This window comes from Leuciscus leuciscus (genome assembly GCF_965113295.1).
Source record: "Leuciscus leuciscus genome assembly, chromosome: 1".
Classification (NCBI taxonomy): domain Eukaryota; kingdom Metazoa; phylum Chordata; class Actinopteri; order Cypriniformes; family Leuciscidae; genus Leuciscus; species Leuciscus leuciscus.
In genome coordinates, this window is record NC_138725.1 from 41,433,319 (window position 1) to 41,446,734 (window position 13,416).

Genomic DNA, 13,416 nt, shown 5'->3' on the forward strand with positions numbered 1-13,416 from the left:
GGTGACGTCAGGCCAATGAGGACGCTTCGCGCCCTCCTAGCCATTTCCCGCCGAGACGGTCGTGGCTAGCTTCTATATAAGGAGCTCGAGAAGGCTGATTCACTCGATTTTCATCGCCGAAGCGAACCAGAGTGAACCGTACGCACGGCAGAGAACGCAGTACTCGTTCCCTCTTCTAGAGAGAACCGAGGTTACGTTAGTAACCGAGTACGTTCTCTTACGAGAGTCCTCTCGTACTGCGTTTTGTAAAAACGCTACGGGAACCCCTTGTAAAACGCCGTGCGTGCAGGGATAAGGACACCGATCACTGGAGCAAACCAGGTGTACAGTGCATAATCACCAGATAGACTCACAAAGAGCCTGGGATTACATAATTCCCTATATTGTAACGTCCGCGGACGTAAAACATGACCTCACAGAGAGAGTCTAGAGGCAAGAGGGGATTCCTCTGCCCTTATAAGGTTGCGTCAGCAGACGCGAATATGACATAGCATAGACAGGGTGGGGAAACCTGTAGCTAATGTGGGAAATGTGGGTCTTACACAGTTCTGCCCATAAGACAGTCGGCAGCGCGTTGCGCATGCGATTTCAGTGTTCTAGTTAGACAGCTGAATCGGCTACTCCGATAGTAGCTTAGCCTGCAAGGCGGGAACCTCTAGGTTGTAAAACCTAATGAATGTAGACGGCGAGGCCCAGCCCGCCGCCGTACATATATCCTGTAAGGAAATCCCGCTGGACCAAGCCCACGAGGAGGCAACACCCCTCGTGGAGTGCGCTCTAACTCCCAACGGGCACTGGAGGCCCTTGGCAGTATAAGCCAGCGCTATGGCGTCAACTATCCATCTGGATAAGCTTTGTTTCGAAACGGCCATTCCCTTGGAACGTCCACTGAACGAGACAAAGAGCTGCTCAGTCTGTCTGAAGACAGCAGAGCGGGACACGTAAGCTCTTAAAGCCCTAATGGGGCAAAGAAAACTTGAGTCCCCTTCCTCACTTGATCCCGGCAGGGCAGACAGGGAGATAACCTGAGCCCGAAATGGTGTGTTGAGGGATTTTGGCACATAGCCATGCTTAGGTTTGAGTATGACTTTAGAGTCGTTAGGTCCAAACTCTAAGCACGCTGGGCTCACAGAGAGCGCGTGCAGGTCGCCTATGCGCTTCACTGAAGCGAGAGCCATCAAAAACACTGTTTTGAAAGACAAATGTTTGAGGCTAATAGATTGGATAGGCTCGAAAGGGGCACCTTTCATGGCCGCCAAAACCGTAGAAAGGTCCCACATAGGGACTGAAGGAGGTCTGGGAGGATTCAGCCTCCTAGCTCCCCTGAGGAAGCGGATGACTAAATCGTTCCTTCCTAGAGACTGCCCCAGCGTTGTTCCAGAAAACGCTGTAATAGCTGCCACATAAACTTTGAGCGTGGAAGGGGATCTGCCCTTATCCAACAGCTCCTGTAGGAAGGAGAGAACCTCTGTCACCTCACAATCGAGAGGTGATATGCTCCGAGCTGTACACCAGCCGGAGAAAACCGACCACTTCGAGGCATAGAGCCCAGGCACATGCACTGCTCTCAGCGAGCGCAAATTGTGCTGAGCCCATGTTAGGAGGCGTTTCGCCAGCCTGTACAGGGTTGTGGATCTCAGACCGCCCTGGCGATTTATATAGGATACCACGGCCGTGTTGTCCGAACGGACTACGACGTGTTGGTCCTTGATTTGGGGATAAAAGCGCGTTAGCGCATTGTGCACTGCCAGCATTTCCAGGCAGTTGATGTGTTGGAGCTTTTCTCGTTTCGACCACAGGCCGAAGAACGGTCTGCCCTCGAGCAGCGCTCCCCATCCCGAGGTGGATGCGTCGGTCGACACCATCCTCACTCCCGAGGAAGTCCCCAGGCTTACACCTGATCGGTACCAGTCGTCGGCCAACCAGGGTATCAGGGCTGTGACACAGCTCTGATTGACCTTGAGACGTAACCGGCCGGACACCCACGCTCCGCGCGGTACTCGCACTTTCAACCAGAACTGCAGAGGGCGCATGCAGAGCAAGCCCAGCTGGAGAACCGGTGATGCTGAGGCCATGAGACCTAGCATCCTTTGAAACGTCCTGAGCGGGGTAGACGCGCCGCAGCGGAAAGATCTCGCCACGCGCTGAATGTGCAGCACGCGCTGTGGCGACAGCCGCGCTGTCATAGACTGTGAGTCCAGAATGGTACCCAGAAACGAAATCGTTTGAGTGGGGTTCAGTGAACTCTTCGTCCAATTGACCGTGATACCAAGATTCTCGAGGTGATCGAGTAAAATGGTTCTGTGCTCCACGAGCTGTGATCGTGATTGAGCTAGGATCAGCCAGTCGTCCAAATAGTTCAGCACTCGCATGCCTCTGAGTCTGAGAGGAGCGAGCGCCGCGTCCATGCATTTCGTAAATGTACGAGGTGCCAGGGACAAGCCGAACGGAAGGACTGTATACTGGTATATCTGACCCTCGAAGGCGAATCTCAAGTATCGCCTGTGGTGTGACGCTATCTGTATTTGAAAATACGCGTCCTTCAGATCTATTGACATGAACCAGTCTCCTCGGCGAACCTGCGCGAGGATTTTCCTGGTCGTGAGCATTTTGAAACTGCGTTTCACTAATGCTTTGTTCAGCCGTCTTAGATCCAGTATGGGTCTGATACCACCGTCCTTTTTGGGGACTAGAAAGTATCTGCTGTATAGCCCCCCTTCGCTTTGAGCTGGGGGTACATGCTCTATCGCCCCTTTGCATATCAGTTTTGATATTTCGGCGCGAAGTAGATGTGCTACTTCTAAATTCACCGTAGTTTCGACGCGCGCTGTGAAGCGGGGAGGGCGTCGACAAAACTGTAGCGAGAAGCCTCTCTTTATAATGCTTAGCACCCAGTCCGAAACCCCTGGAAGCGCTGCCCATGCTTCTGCATGGCTGGCTAAGGGCTGGATGTGAAGCGCGCTCTGTTCGCCGTGCGACAGAGGTGCTTCGAGGTGCGATAACATAGGCGTTATGCCTGTGGCATTCGAGGCGGGGGGCGCGCTTAATACAGCGGGCAGAGCGCTCGTCCTCAGCCTTACTACAGTGCTTAACTGAGTGAGGGAGGGCTGAGCGAGCCCCGTGGGACTCATGTCTGCGAGTAAATGTGGGCGGGGAGCGGACACATTCACTGCTTTGGACGCGCTGCCTGCCTGAGCAGAGCGAGCGCGCACAGGTCTCGTTTTTACAGAGAGCCTGTGGTCTGTGAGACATAGTGTATGTGGGCACTGGGGAGTGGGCACTTTCACTATATTGGAAGCGCAATCGACCTGAGTCGATTTTATGTGCGCGAGCCCTAGGTGTAGGGCTGTGCTTGTGTGTAGGGATGGGCACTGAGGAGTGGGCATCGACACTACATTTATAGCACCATCGGCCGTGGCCGGGACACCAGAAAATACACTCTTTTCGGGATATATCTGGGTAGCCGTGAAAACGGCTTTTGTGTGCAGGCGAGCGGGCAACTGTGCAGGCTTGCGTCTTGCAGAAAACGCTGGAACAGTCGCAAGTCTTGGGACTGAAACAGCGGTGCGCTTGGGTGAGAGACCGGCCGCAGCGGGACTCACACACCTGCGCTTCCCTAGGAGTGCTAGGACTTCTTCGGGGGTTCCGGCTTAACCACAATCCTCGGCCGTGACCCGCGCTGAGCGGGGCGTCGGCTGGTAGAGCGAGAGCGGGACCTAGAGCTGTGCTGCTGTCGCTGCTGTCGCTGTTGTGAGGACGTGGCTGAAGGCAGGGGCTGATGCTGAGAGCTCCGTGGAGTCTGTTTTTCGCGACTCGCTGTAGCACTGGAGCGTTTAGGCAGGAAGTGCTTGAAGGCTTGAGACGCTTTCTGGGCCTCGGTAAATCTCTCCACGAACTCGGAGAGAGAAGAACCGAAAAGGCCAGCGGAAGACAGCGGGGCGTCGAGAAACGCGTTGCGCTCGGAATCAGCCATCTCCGTGAGCGTAAGCCATAGATGCCTCTCAGCAACGGTGGCGGAAGCCATACATCTCCCCATGGCCTGTGCAGCAGACTTGGTAGCGCGGAGTGTTAGATCCGAAGCGCTCCTTAGATCCGCGATGCAGATAGCTTCCGGTCCCATCTCGTCCAACTTACGGAGGAGATCACCTTGGAATATCTGCAGCGTAGCCATGGTGTGTAGCGCTGACGCAGCCTGCCCAGCGGCGGAGAAGATTCGCGCGAGCAGCGTCGACGTCATGCGGCAGGCTTTGGAAGGCAACACCGGTTTAGTCCGCCGTCCAGCAGAGGGCGGGCAAAGGTGGGTCGCTATCGCCTGTTCCACCGGCGGAAGTGAAAGGTAGCCTCGGTCTCTCGCATTATCCAGAGAGGAAAATGCTGGCGACACAGACGAGCGCGTTCGCGCAGAGTAGGGCGCATTCCAAGCCTTCGCCACTTCTTCATGAAGCTCAGGAAGAAAGGGGGCGGGCTTAGATTCCGGAGAAGTGCGCTCACCGGGGAGGAAGCTACCATCCAGCCGGGTACGAGAGGGGAGTTCTGGTGCAGACCACTCGAGGCCGAGGCTCGCCGCGGCCAGCGCGAGTACTCGCATGAGCTCCTTCTCAATGTTGGCTCTCGTGGTGGGCTTGCGGGCAGGAGGCGCGAGGTCCTCAGAGCTCGCCCAGTCCTCGCTGCCTGAAGCTAGCAGAGAGCAGGAATCCTTCTCTCCCGACACGGCCTCGGAAACGACTTCCTCTGATGAAGCGGCGGCAGACTGCGGGCGCTGAGCATCAGGAAGTGAAACAGGAGAAGCCGGTGAAGCAGGCGGGCAAACCGGCGAGCTTGGTCGGGCTGGAGCGGGTTCCGGGGCCCGCTGCGAGCGGCGCTTCTTACGGCGCGGCAGCGCAGCGGGGAATGCAGACTCTGAGAAGGATGCCAGGCGAGTCCGCAGAGTCACCATCGGCAGAAGGTCGCAGTGAGGGCAGCCGCCGTCAGCGAGCGCGAGTGCTGCATGGCTCTCACCCAAACAGGAAACGCAGATGACATGTTGGTCTCCCTGGGCGAGTGGGGCTCGGCACGAGCCACATGAAGGCATCTTGAAAAAGACGCAGCTCTTTTAGGGGGTGAGTGTCGCGGAGGCGAACACACACACACACACATACAAGAACAGTGGTAATGAAAGGATATAGCGCCGGAAAGCGCAGCAGGTACGGCTGTAGAAGGCGGCGTTGCCAGCAGCTTCGAGTGGCTCGTCCCGCTGAAGTGCTTGCCTCAAACGACGCTTGCTTCCTCGTGATCCAGCGATGCGTGAGCTTCGCTGAAGAGATGAAAATCGAGTGAATCAGCCTTCTCGAGCTCCTTATATAGAAGCTAGCCACGCCCGTCTCGGCGGGAAATGGCTAGGAGGGCGCGAAGCGTCCTCACTGGCCTGACGTCACCTCAGGCCTCGCTCGATAGGCTTATGCAGTTGCTGCAGAGCAGCCAATGAGCGAGCGAGCCGTTTCGCCATAGCTAAGCACTGCCGCAACGCGCTTTACATGTATGAAAATTAAGGATAATTTTTTGCTTCAGTATTTCGTGAAAAGAGACTTTTCCCGTAGCGTTTTTACAAAACGCAGTACGAGAGGACTCTCGTAAGAGAACTTTAAAGTTTACACTATTCTTCTCCCAGTTCACCTGCCACTTACTTGTTTTATGTATTTCGGGAGAAGTGGATGAATTCACGTGTTGTAAATCCAACAGATCCGATTCTCTGAACTGCGTCTGCGGCACAAACTAAGATGGCGGCGCCCATCGCGAATACAGCTGAACTAACGCGATCGTTATAAAGGTGTTTAAACAACAAAATACTTCCACTTGCATATATTTGACAATCGGAATATCAGATATTTCATGTCATATCTAACAAATTTGTGAATATTTTGAATAAAAAAGGAAAAATGACATAAAAGCAGATCGTCATTCATTCAGCTCTGTTGTTGCTGCGGTGTGTCACGTGACAAGCAATGACGCGTCACCATGGAAACCATAAAGTGACACATTCTAAATAACGGTCGCCTTGAAAAACTCACGCTGGGGGGTCAGCCAGAATATTTTAAACTTACGTGTGAAAGGGTTAACGATGTCTTTACTAACTTTTCTGGGCCGGCAGATGCAATTACCAAGCAGCCTAAAGGAGTGATCCAGCTCTCAGATTACATCAAAAATATCTTAATTTGTGTTCCGAAGATGAACGAAAGTCTTACGGGGTTGGAACAACATGAGGGAGAGTAATTACTGACAGAATTTTCATATTTAGGTGAACTAACCCTTCAACGACTACCGCCCAGTTGCATTTACCCCAGTTATTATGAAGTGCTTTGAGAGGCTGGTTCAACAGCACATCAAAGCCAGCCTTCCAGACACCTTCGATTCACATCAGTTCGCATTCAGAACCAATAGATCCACAGAAGATGTCAACGCTACTGCCCTGCACACAGCATTGCTCCACCTAGAACGCCAAGGCGGCTGTGTGAGGATGCCTTTTATTGACTAGTTCAGCGTTCAACACAGTAATTCCTGACAGGCCGGCAGCCAAACTGCTGGACTAGGTCTCTCCTCATCTATCTGTCATTGGATTAAGGACTTCCTGACCAAACGCCCCCAGACGGCTAGGTTAGGTCCCCATTCCTCCTCCACCGTGATTCTCAGCACAGGTGCTCCACAAGGCTTAGTCCATTTCTCTACGTCCTTTACACTCATGACTGCACCCCAACCCATTCTGCCAACACTATCAACAAATTCGCAGATGACACGACCATAGTTGGACTCATCTCAGGAGGAGACGAAGCAGCTTACAGAGATGTAATTCAGAGACTGACAGAATGGTGTGGGGTAAATAACTTGACCCTGAATGCTTCTAAAACCAAAGAGATCATCATTGACTTCCAAAAGCACAACACAAATCTCACACCACTGCACATTAGCGGGGTCTGCGTGGAGAGGGTTCCAGCCTTCAGATTCTTGGGCACGACCATCGCCGAGGATCTCTCCTGGAGCACAAACACCTCAGCAGCAGTCAAAAAAAAAGCACAGCAGCGACTCTATTTTTTCACAGGATTCTCAGAAAGAACCACCGACAAGAGCAGCCGCTAGTGTCTTTCTATCGTTGTTCCATCGAGAGTGTGATAACCAACTGCATCTCTATGTGGTACGCCAGCAGCTCAGCGGCAGATAAGAAAGTTCTCCAGAGAGTAATCAACTCTGCAAAAAACATCATTGGCTGCCCTCTGCCTTCCCTAAAAGAGCTTTACACTGCACGCCGTCTCAGAAGAGCAGGAGACATTTTAAAGGATCCTTTCCATCCGGGTCATCATTTGTTTGAATTGCTGCCCTCTGGTAAATGTTTTAGGTCCATCAAATCGTGGATCAATAGACACAAGAACAGTTTTTTACCCCAGCGCCATACGTGAGTTGAACACTGCCAGCACACAAACACACACACACACACACACACACACACACACACACACACACACACACACACACACACACACACACACACACACACACACACACACACACACACACACACACACACACACACACACACACACACACACACACACACACACACACACACACACACACACACACACACACACACACACACACACACACACACACACACACACACACACACACACACACACACACACAAACTGAGTAATGCACCAATCTGACAGGGCATGTTATATCTCAATCTATAAAAGGTTAACAACACCCTCTGTATATTTCAGTGTATACATATTGTTACGTCTGCCTGTTTTCCCCCTGATGGCTCTTCTACACAGTGCAGATGTTAGTTGGGCAACAGGTGTATTCAATCCCTAATTAACTTATAATAGGTGTCGGTATAAAGACCTGGGTGACTTCAAGTGAGGGCTCTCTCACTTCTCTCCCATTCTTCTTATTTGTACATATTTTGTTCCTAAATCTTTTCTTTCCCATATTTATTTTTAGTGCCAGAGATGTTTATTTAGTAACCATACACGCGTGTGTTTTTTCCCTAGATGTCGATTTTCTTTTGATTGTTTAATAATTGTTCGCTTGGTTTGTAAATAAATTGGTTTATTGTTAAAGCATTTGTTGTTTATGTTATCTTTTATGTTGCGGTATATGAGCCAGCCGTAACAATATACACTATATTATTGCTTGACATCTTGACATTGCTTGACAACTAAAAATCTGAACACTTCTGTGTCAAAATCAACCACTTCTGTGGAGAAACACTTAAAACTGCTCTGAAAAAAATCCCTTATTAATAACGTTAAACTTGTGTGTGTTTATGAAGAGATGATCAAACTCACCTGATACTGTCAGTGTAACTTCATCACTGCGTTGTGATCTGCGTGATCCTTCAGTCTCAAATCCATAACAGAAGTATTTACCTGCGTCAGACTCAGAAACAGAACTGAATGTGTGTTCCTGTCGTTCACTGAAAGCACTGGTTGAACCGTCTTTATACCAGTTGTACCGCCAGCTAGTGACTCCTTCACCATATATGTCACATCTGAGAGTGACTGTCTCTCCTCTGAATACATGATGATCAGGTTTAATGGTCACTTTGGGTTTTGGTCTTTCTGTAGAAAAACAAAAATAAACATTGAAAATAATGTGATAAATAATATAATAAAATAAATACAAATAATAAAATGTGCTGTTTTTTATTGTGCGAACAGTTATAAAACACTAAATCAAGTTAAACTGAAGTGTTGTTCTCTATGTTTGTTTAGTGTTTTATAAATCATTTTCATATAGTGTTTTCAGAATAGTTCATTATGCGAGGTAAAACACTTGCCATGTATTGTCACTGCTACTGGTTTACTGTAATCTGTGTAATATCCTCCTCTTCTTGCTCTGCATCTGTACTCTCCTCCATCAGAGACTTTCACACGACTGATTGTTTTAGTTGCAGCTTCAGGAGATTCAGTGTTTGAGTCTTTACTCCAGAGAAACTCCCATCCAGTTATTTTATCCAGCTCACATCTCAGAGTAACTGAGTCTCCAGTGAACACTGAACTCTGTGGCCGTACAGTCAGAGTTGGTTTGGGAAAATCTGTTAATATAAAATTATTGGGAATTTGGGAGCATGAGCTCTGAAACGTTTTCAACCGATGATCTCATTCTCTCACTTGTAAATTATTCATATATTTTTATTTCATAGACAATGTAAGAAAAAGGTCAACATTATGGGACAATGCAAAAACTTAAGACAATAGAGGTTCAAAGCCACAATCTTTGTGTTAATAATCCAGAGCTCGACTCACAGTGTCACACCACCAACATCTACACCAGCAGTCAAAGAGACACACCATTCAACAAAGTGTTGTGCAGGTGCAGCAGTTCACATGAACATTTAAAACGATACAGTAGATGATAGTGTTGGATAAACTGGTATAGTTTCTGACCAGTAGGTGGTGCTGTAACCAAACCTGCATCTGCTCAGATAAATGGACAGGCAAAGCTTTATTCATAGTATAAATTCAAAGAAAATCTTTGGGTTTGGAGGATATTTGGTCAATGATATAAAGAGGTATTTGTTCAATGTTGCACATGATGGATAAAAAGGCTGTTTTTGGAGTTAGGGCCTATAGTGATTTCTTCACCAACTTCAATTAAAAAAGATTAAATGAAAGTTATTAGAAGTATTTTATTTTTTTTTTAACTGATGATTAGTATGGTAAAAGTTTTTTATTTTATTTTATTTTTTTATACATATTCCATGCTCATTCCCAAGATATTTGGGATCTTAATTTAGGCAAAATAAGTTATATTGATGAGGAGTGAGCACTAACAAGATTATAAGGAATTAACTTGTGAAGGAAAGCTATCCTGGTCGTATAAGAAGAAATTACATTTTTCAAAATCTTAGTAGGAATTCAGTCAAGAATTTCCCCTTGTACCTAAATGTAAAGATGTGTATTTTAAAATTATGTGTGATATAAATCGAGACAAGGAATTTCTAAGATTAAAATAAATACATTTCTTTATTGTTAAAGCATTTGTTGTTTGCCACTTTTATTTTGTGGTATGAGCCAGCCGAAACAATATACACTATATTATTTAAATTGGGTTACATTCTGTTGCACTTGCCTCTCTTTTCATTGTGTGCAATATCATGCAGTACTTACTGCTTACTGTGCAATATTTGATTGTCGCTTTGCTTGCATTGGTTTTGTGTGTATTGTTTTATATTGTCTTTGCGTTGTCTTGATTTTGGCATATTGTTTATTGATGTATTGTCCTGTATATTGGTTATTATCGTATTGTTTCTATTCTACTTAAATTGTATTTATTTAAATTAAATGTTAGTTTGCACAAAGCTATATGTGATGGTACCGTAAGGATAGCTTCATTTTCGCTATACGTTTTTATAGTGACAATAAAGAATCTTGAATCTTAATTTGTTATATATTTTTTAATCTATTTCGTGCTTAAAATTTTTGTTTCTCTATCATGTATTATCAATAATTGGTAACACTTTATTCTGATGCTCCTCTTTAGACATTCAATTGACTATAAGTAACTTTGCAAGTAGCCTATACATACAACTTATTCTACTAACCCTAAACTAACAGTCTACTAATACTCTAATGAAAGTTAGTGGACATGTAGGAGCTGTTTTACTCATTGTCAAAAGTTTGAGACTATAGGTTTGAAGATCATGTATCTTAATGTGAAGAAGCAAATCGATCTTTGTGTTTATGAAGAGATGATCAAACTCACCTGATACTGTCAGTGTAACTTCATCACTGATGTCTGATCTGCGTGATCCTTCAGTCTCTGTCCCACTACAGGAGTATTTACCTGCGTCAGACTCAGTAACAGAACTGAATGTGTGTTCCTGTCGTTCACTGAAAGCACTGGTTGAACCGTCTTTATACCAGTTGTACCGCCTCCATCATATATGTCACATCTGAGAGTGACTGTCTCTCCTCTGAATACATGATGATCAGGTTTAATGGTCACTTTGGGTTTTGGTCTTTCTATATAATGACAATAAACAATGAAATAATGTGATAAAATAATATATATAAAAACAATAAAGTGTGTTTGAACATTTAAAACACATAATCAGGTTAGATTGAAGTGTTGTTCTCTAGCTTATGAAATCATTTGGGCATTATGAAAGCAAAATAATGCAAAGTCAGAGTTGGTTTGGAAACATCTGTCAGTATAAAACTGGCAAAAAGCTTGAGTAGTGAAAGTGTTTCAGCAGAAGATCTCGTCCTCTTATAGTTCAATCCACTGTCTCACAACAGCAACATCTACAGCCGCAGTCAAAGAGACACAACATTCAACAAAAGGAAGAACGAGGGAAGAACGAGGGAAGACGCTCAGAATGGCAGCCGAAACAAATATCAAGACCTCACTGATAATGAATGAGTGTACATGGTTTAAATAGGCTGAGACTAACAAGGTAATGAGACACATGTGGATGCAATCAGGGATGATGAGTCCGGGCAGTGAGTTATGGGAAATGTAGTTGTGAGAGAATCACGATAGTCTGATGTGGAGAGCCCTCTGGTGGCTCTCAAGGGCACTCCAGCTGATGACCGTTACAACTACTGTGTTAGGGTGTAATATGATAATGGTTAAATTGAAAAATGTAAAATGATAAATAAAAATCTAGCCAATCACTTTTGGGAGGCTTTGTGTAAAGATCATATCAACCACTGTTGTCAAGAAGAGAAAACAGTTCACAAAATATTTGCAATATCTGGTGACTCACTGACACTTCAGAAATTGAAATCATCATCTTCAATTTGAGATCAGGGAAATGTTCCTGTTTTTAAGTTCAAAGGGTTCAAAGTTATAAGCAAAAGAAAACTGAGGCCACACGTTTATTGCTTGACAACTAAAAATCTGAACACTTCTGTGTCAAAATCAACCACTTCTGTGGAGAAACACTTCAAACTGCTCTGATAAAAAATCCCTTATTAATAAAATGTTAAACTTGTGTGTGTTTATGAAGAGATGATCAAACTCACCTGATACTGCCAGTGTAACTTCATCACTGTGTTGTGACCAGCGTGATCCCTCAGTCTCTCTCCCACTACAGGAGTATTTACCTGCGTCAGACTCAGTAACAGAACTGAATGTGTGTTCCTGTCGTTCACTGAAAGCACTGGTTGAACCGTCTTTATACCAGTTGTACCGCCAGCTAGTGACTCCTCCATCATATATGTCACATCTCAGAGTAACTGAGTCTCCAGTGAACACTGAACTCTGTGGCCGTACAGTCAGAGTTGGTTTGGGAAAATCTGTCAATATAAAGTCAGTGTGAGCATGAGATGTGAAAGTTTTTCAGCAGATCTCATTCTACCACTGGTAAATCATTAGTGCATTTTTATTTCACAAACAATGTAATACTGGAACAAACAAGCAATTACTGGAACAAACAAGGTGAACATTCACTCAATTCAGCGCAATGCAAAGAGTTAAAGGACAACAGAGGTGTAAAGACCCCCCTATGTGGAGTTCAAACCCACATCCGTTAGTAGCGCTGAGCTCAACACAGGGTTTCACATCTCCTACATCCACACCAGCAGTCAGAGACACACACATCAGTTACCACAGGGTTACAAATTGTCATTGTTGTTCAAATGACTTTGTTGTTGCAGGTCCAGCAACTCTAATCATTTTTATTAAATCTGTAGACAAATGTCAAAAGATATTTTCTAAATTCTGCATAAAAATTTTTTCATATGAGTGAATGATTTTGTGTGTTTTTGCCACACCTCAGAACCGTCTGTTTGGTGTTGCTCACAACACATGAATCTTAGGGCGCTTTCACACTGGCAGTTTAGTGCGGACCGGGGCACGGTTCGCATGAAAAATCGCTAATGTGAACGCTGTCATCGGACCCGGGTGCGCACTAGAGTACCGAACCCGAGACTACCTGGAGGAGGTGGTCTGAGCTCGGTTGCTCCCGAACCGTGGTGCGGTTCGCGTTAATGTGCAAGCAACACGGACTCGGGTGCGCGCTTGTTCAGGAAGTATAGTATCCCGCGCATGCGTATCACTGTCGATATCATTGTTTGATTGCGTTTGCGATGACGTAAGATCACTGCAAACGCACCTGGGTTCGATACAACTAATTGAGTGTGAAACCAGACCAACGCTGCGGGAGGCGCCGGGAACTAGCGCACTCGGGTTCGGACCGCAGCAAACGAACCCAGTGGAAAAACGCCCTTATATAACTTGTTTAAAAAGCTGTATTTATAATTATGACACTCATTTCATTGCTGGTGTCACAAGATGAAGATGAGGGAAGACGGACTGAAGACGAGGTTATCAAATATAAAAAGGTTTTTAATTATGAGGAGGCAAGCAGGAGCAACAGTGTGCAGAGGAGTATAAACGTAACAAACACTACCATACACGAACATCAACCGA

At 46.3% G+C, this 13,416-nt stretch overlaps 1 protein-coding gene across 1 annotated transcript in view; it reads right to left on the minus strand.

Moving 5' to 3' along the window:
* The window catches only part of LOC309474864 (immunoglobulin superfamily member 1), a 278,361-nt gene that overhangs the window by 23,494 nt on the left and 241,451 nt on the right, over nucleotides 1–13,416 (minus strand). Inside the window, exons 14-16 of the mRNA XM_082137481.1 lie at nucleotides 12,009–12,281; nucleotides 8,816–9,073; nucleotides 8,325–8,597 (exon numbers count right to left, since the gene is read on the minus strand). Coding sequence (XP_081993607.1) covers nucleotides 8,325–8,597; nucleotides 8,816–9,073; nucleotides 12,009–12,281 — 804 coding nt within the window. The remainder of the gene's footprint in view (nucleotides 1–8,324; nucleotides 8,598–8,815; nucleotides 9,074–12,008; nucleotides 12,282–13,416) is intronic.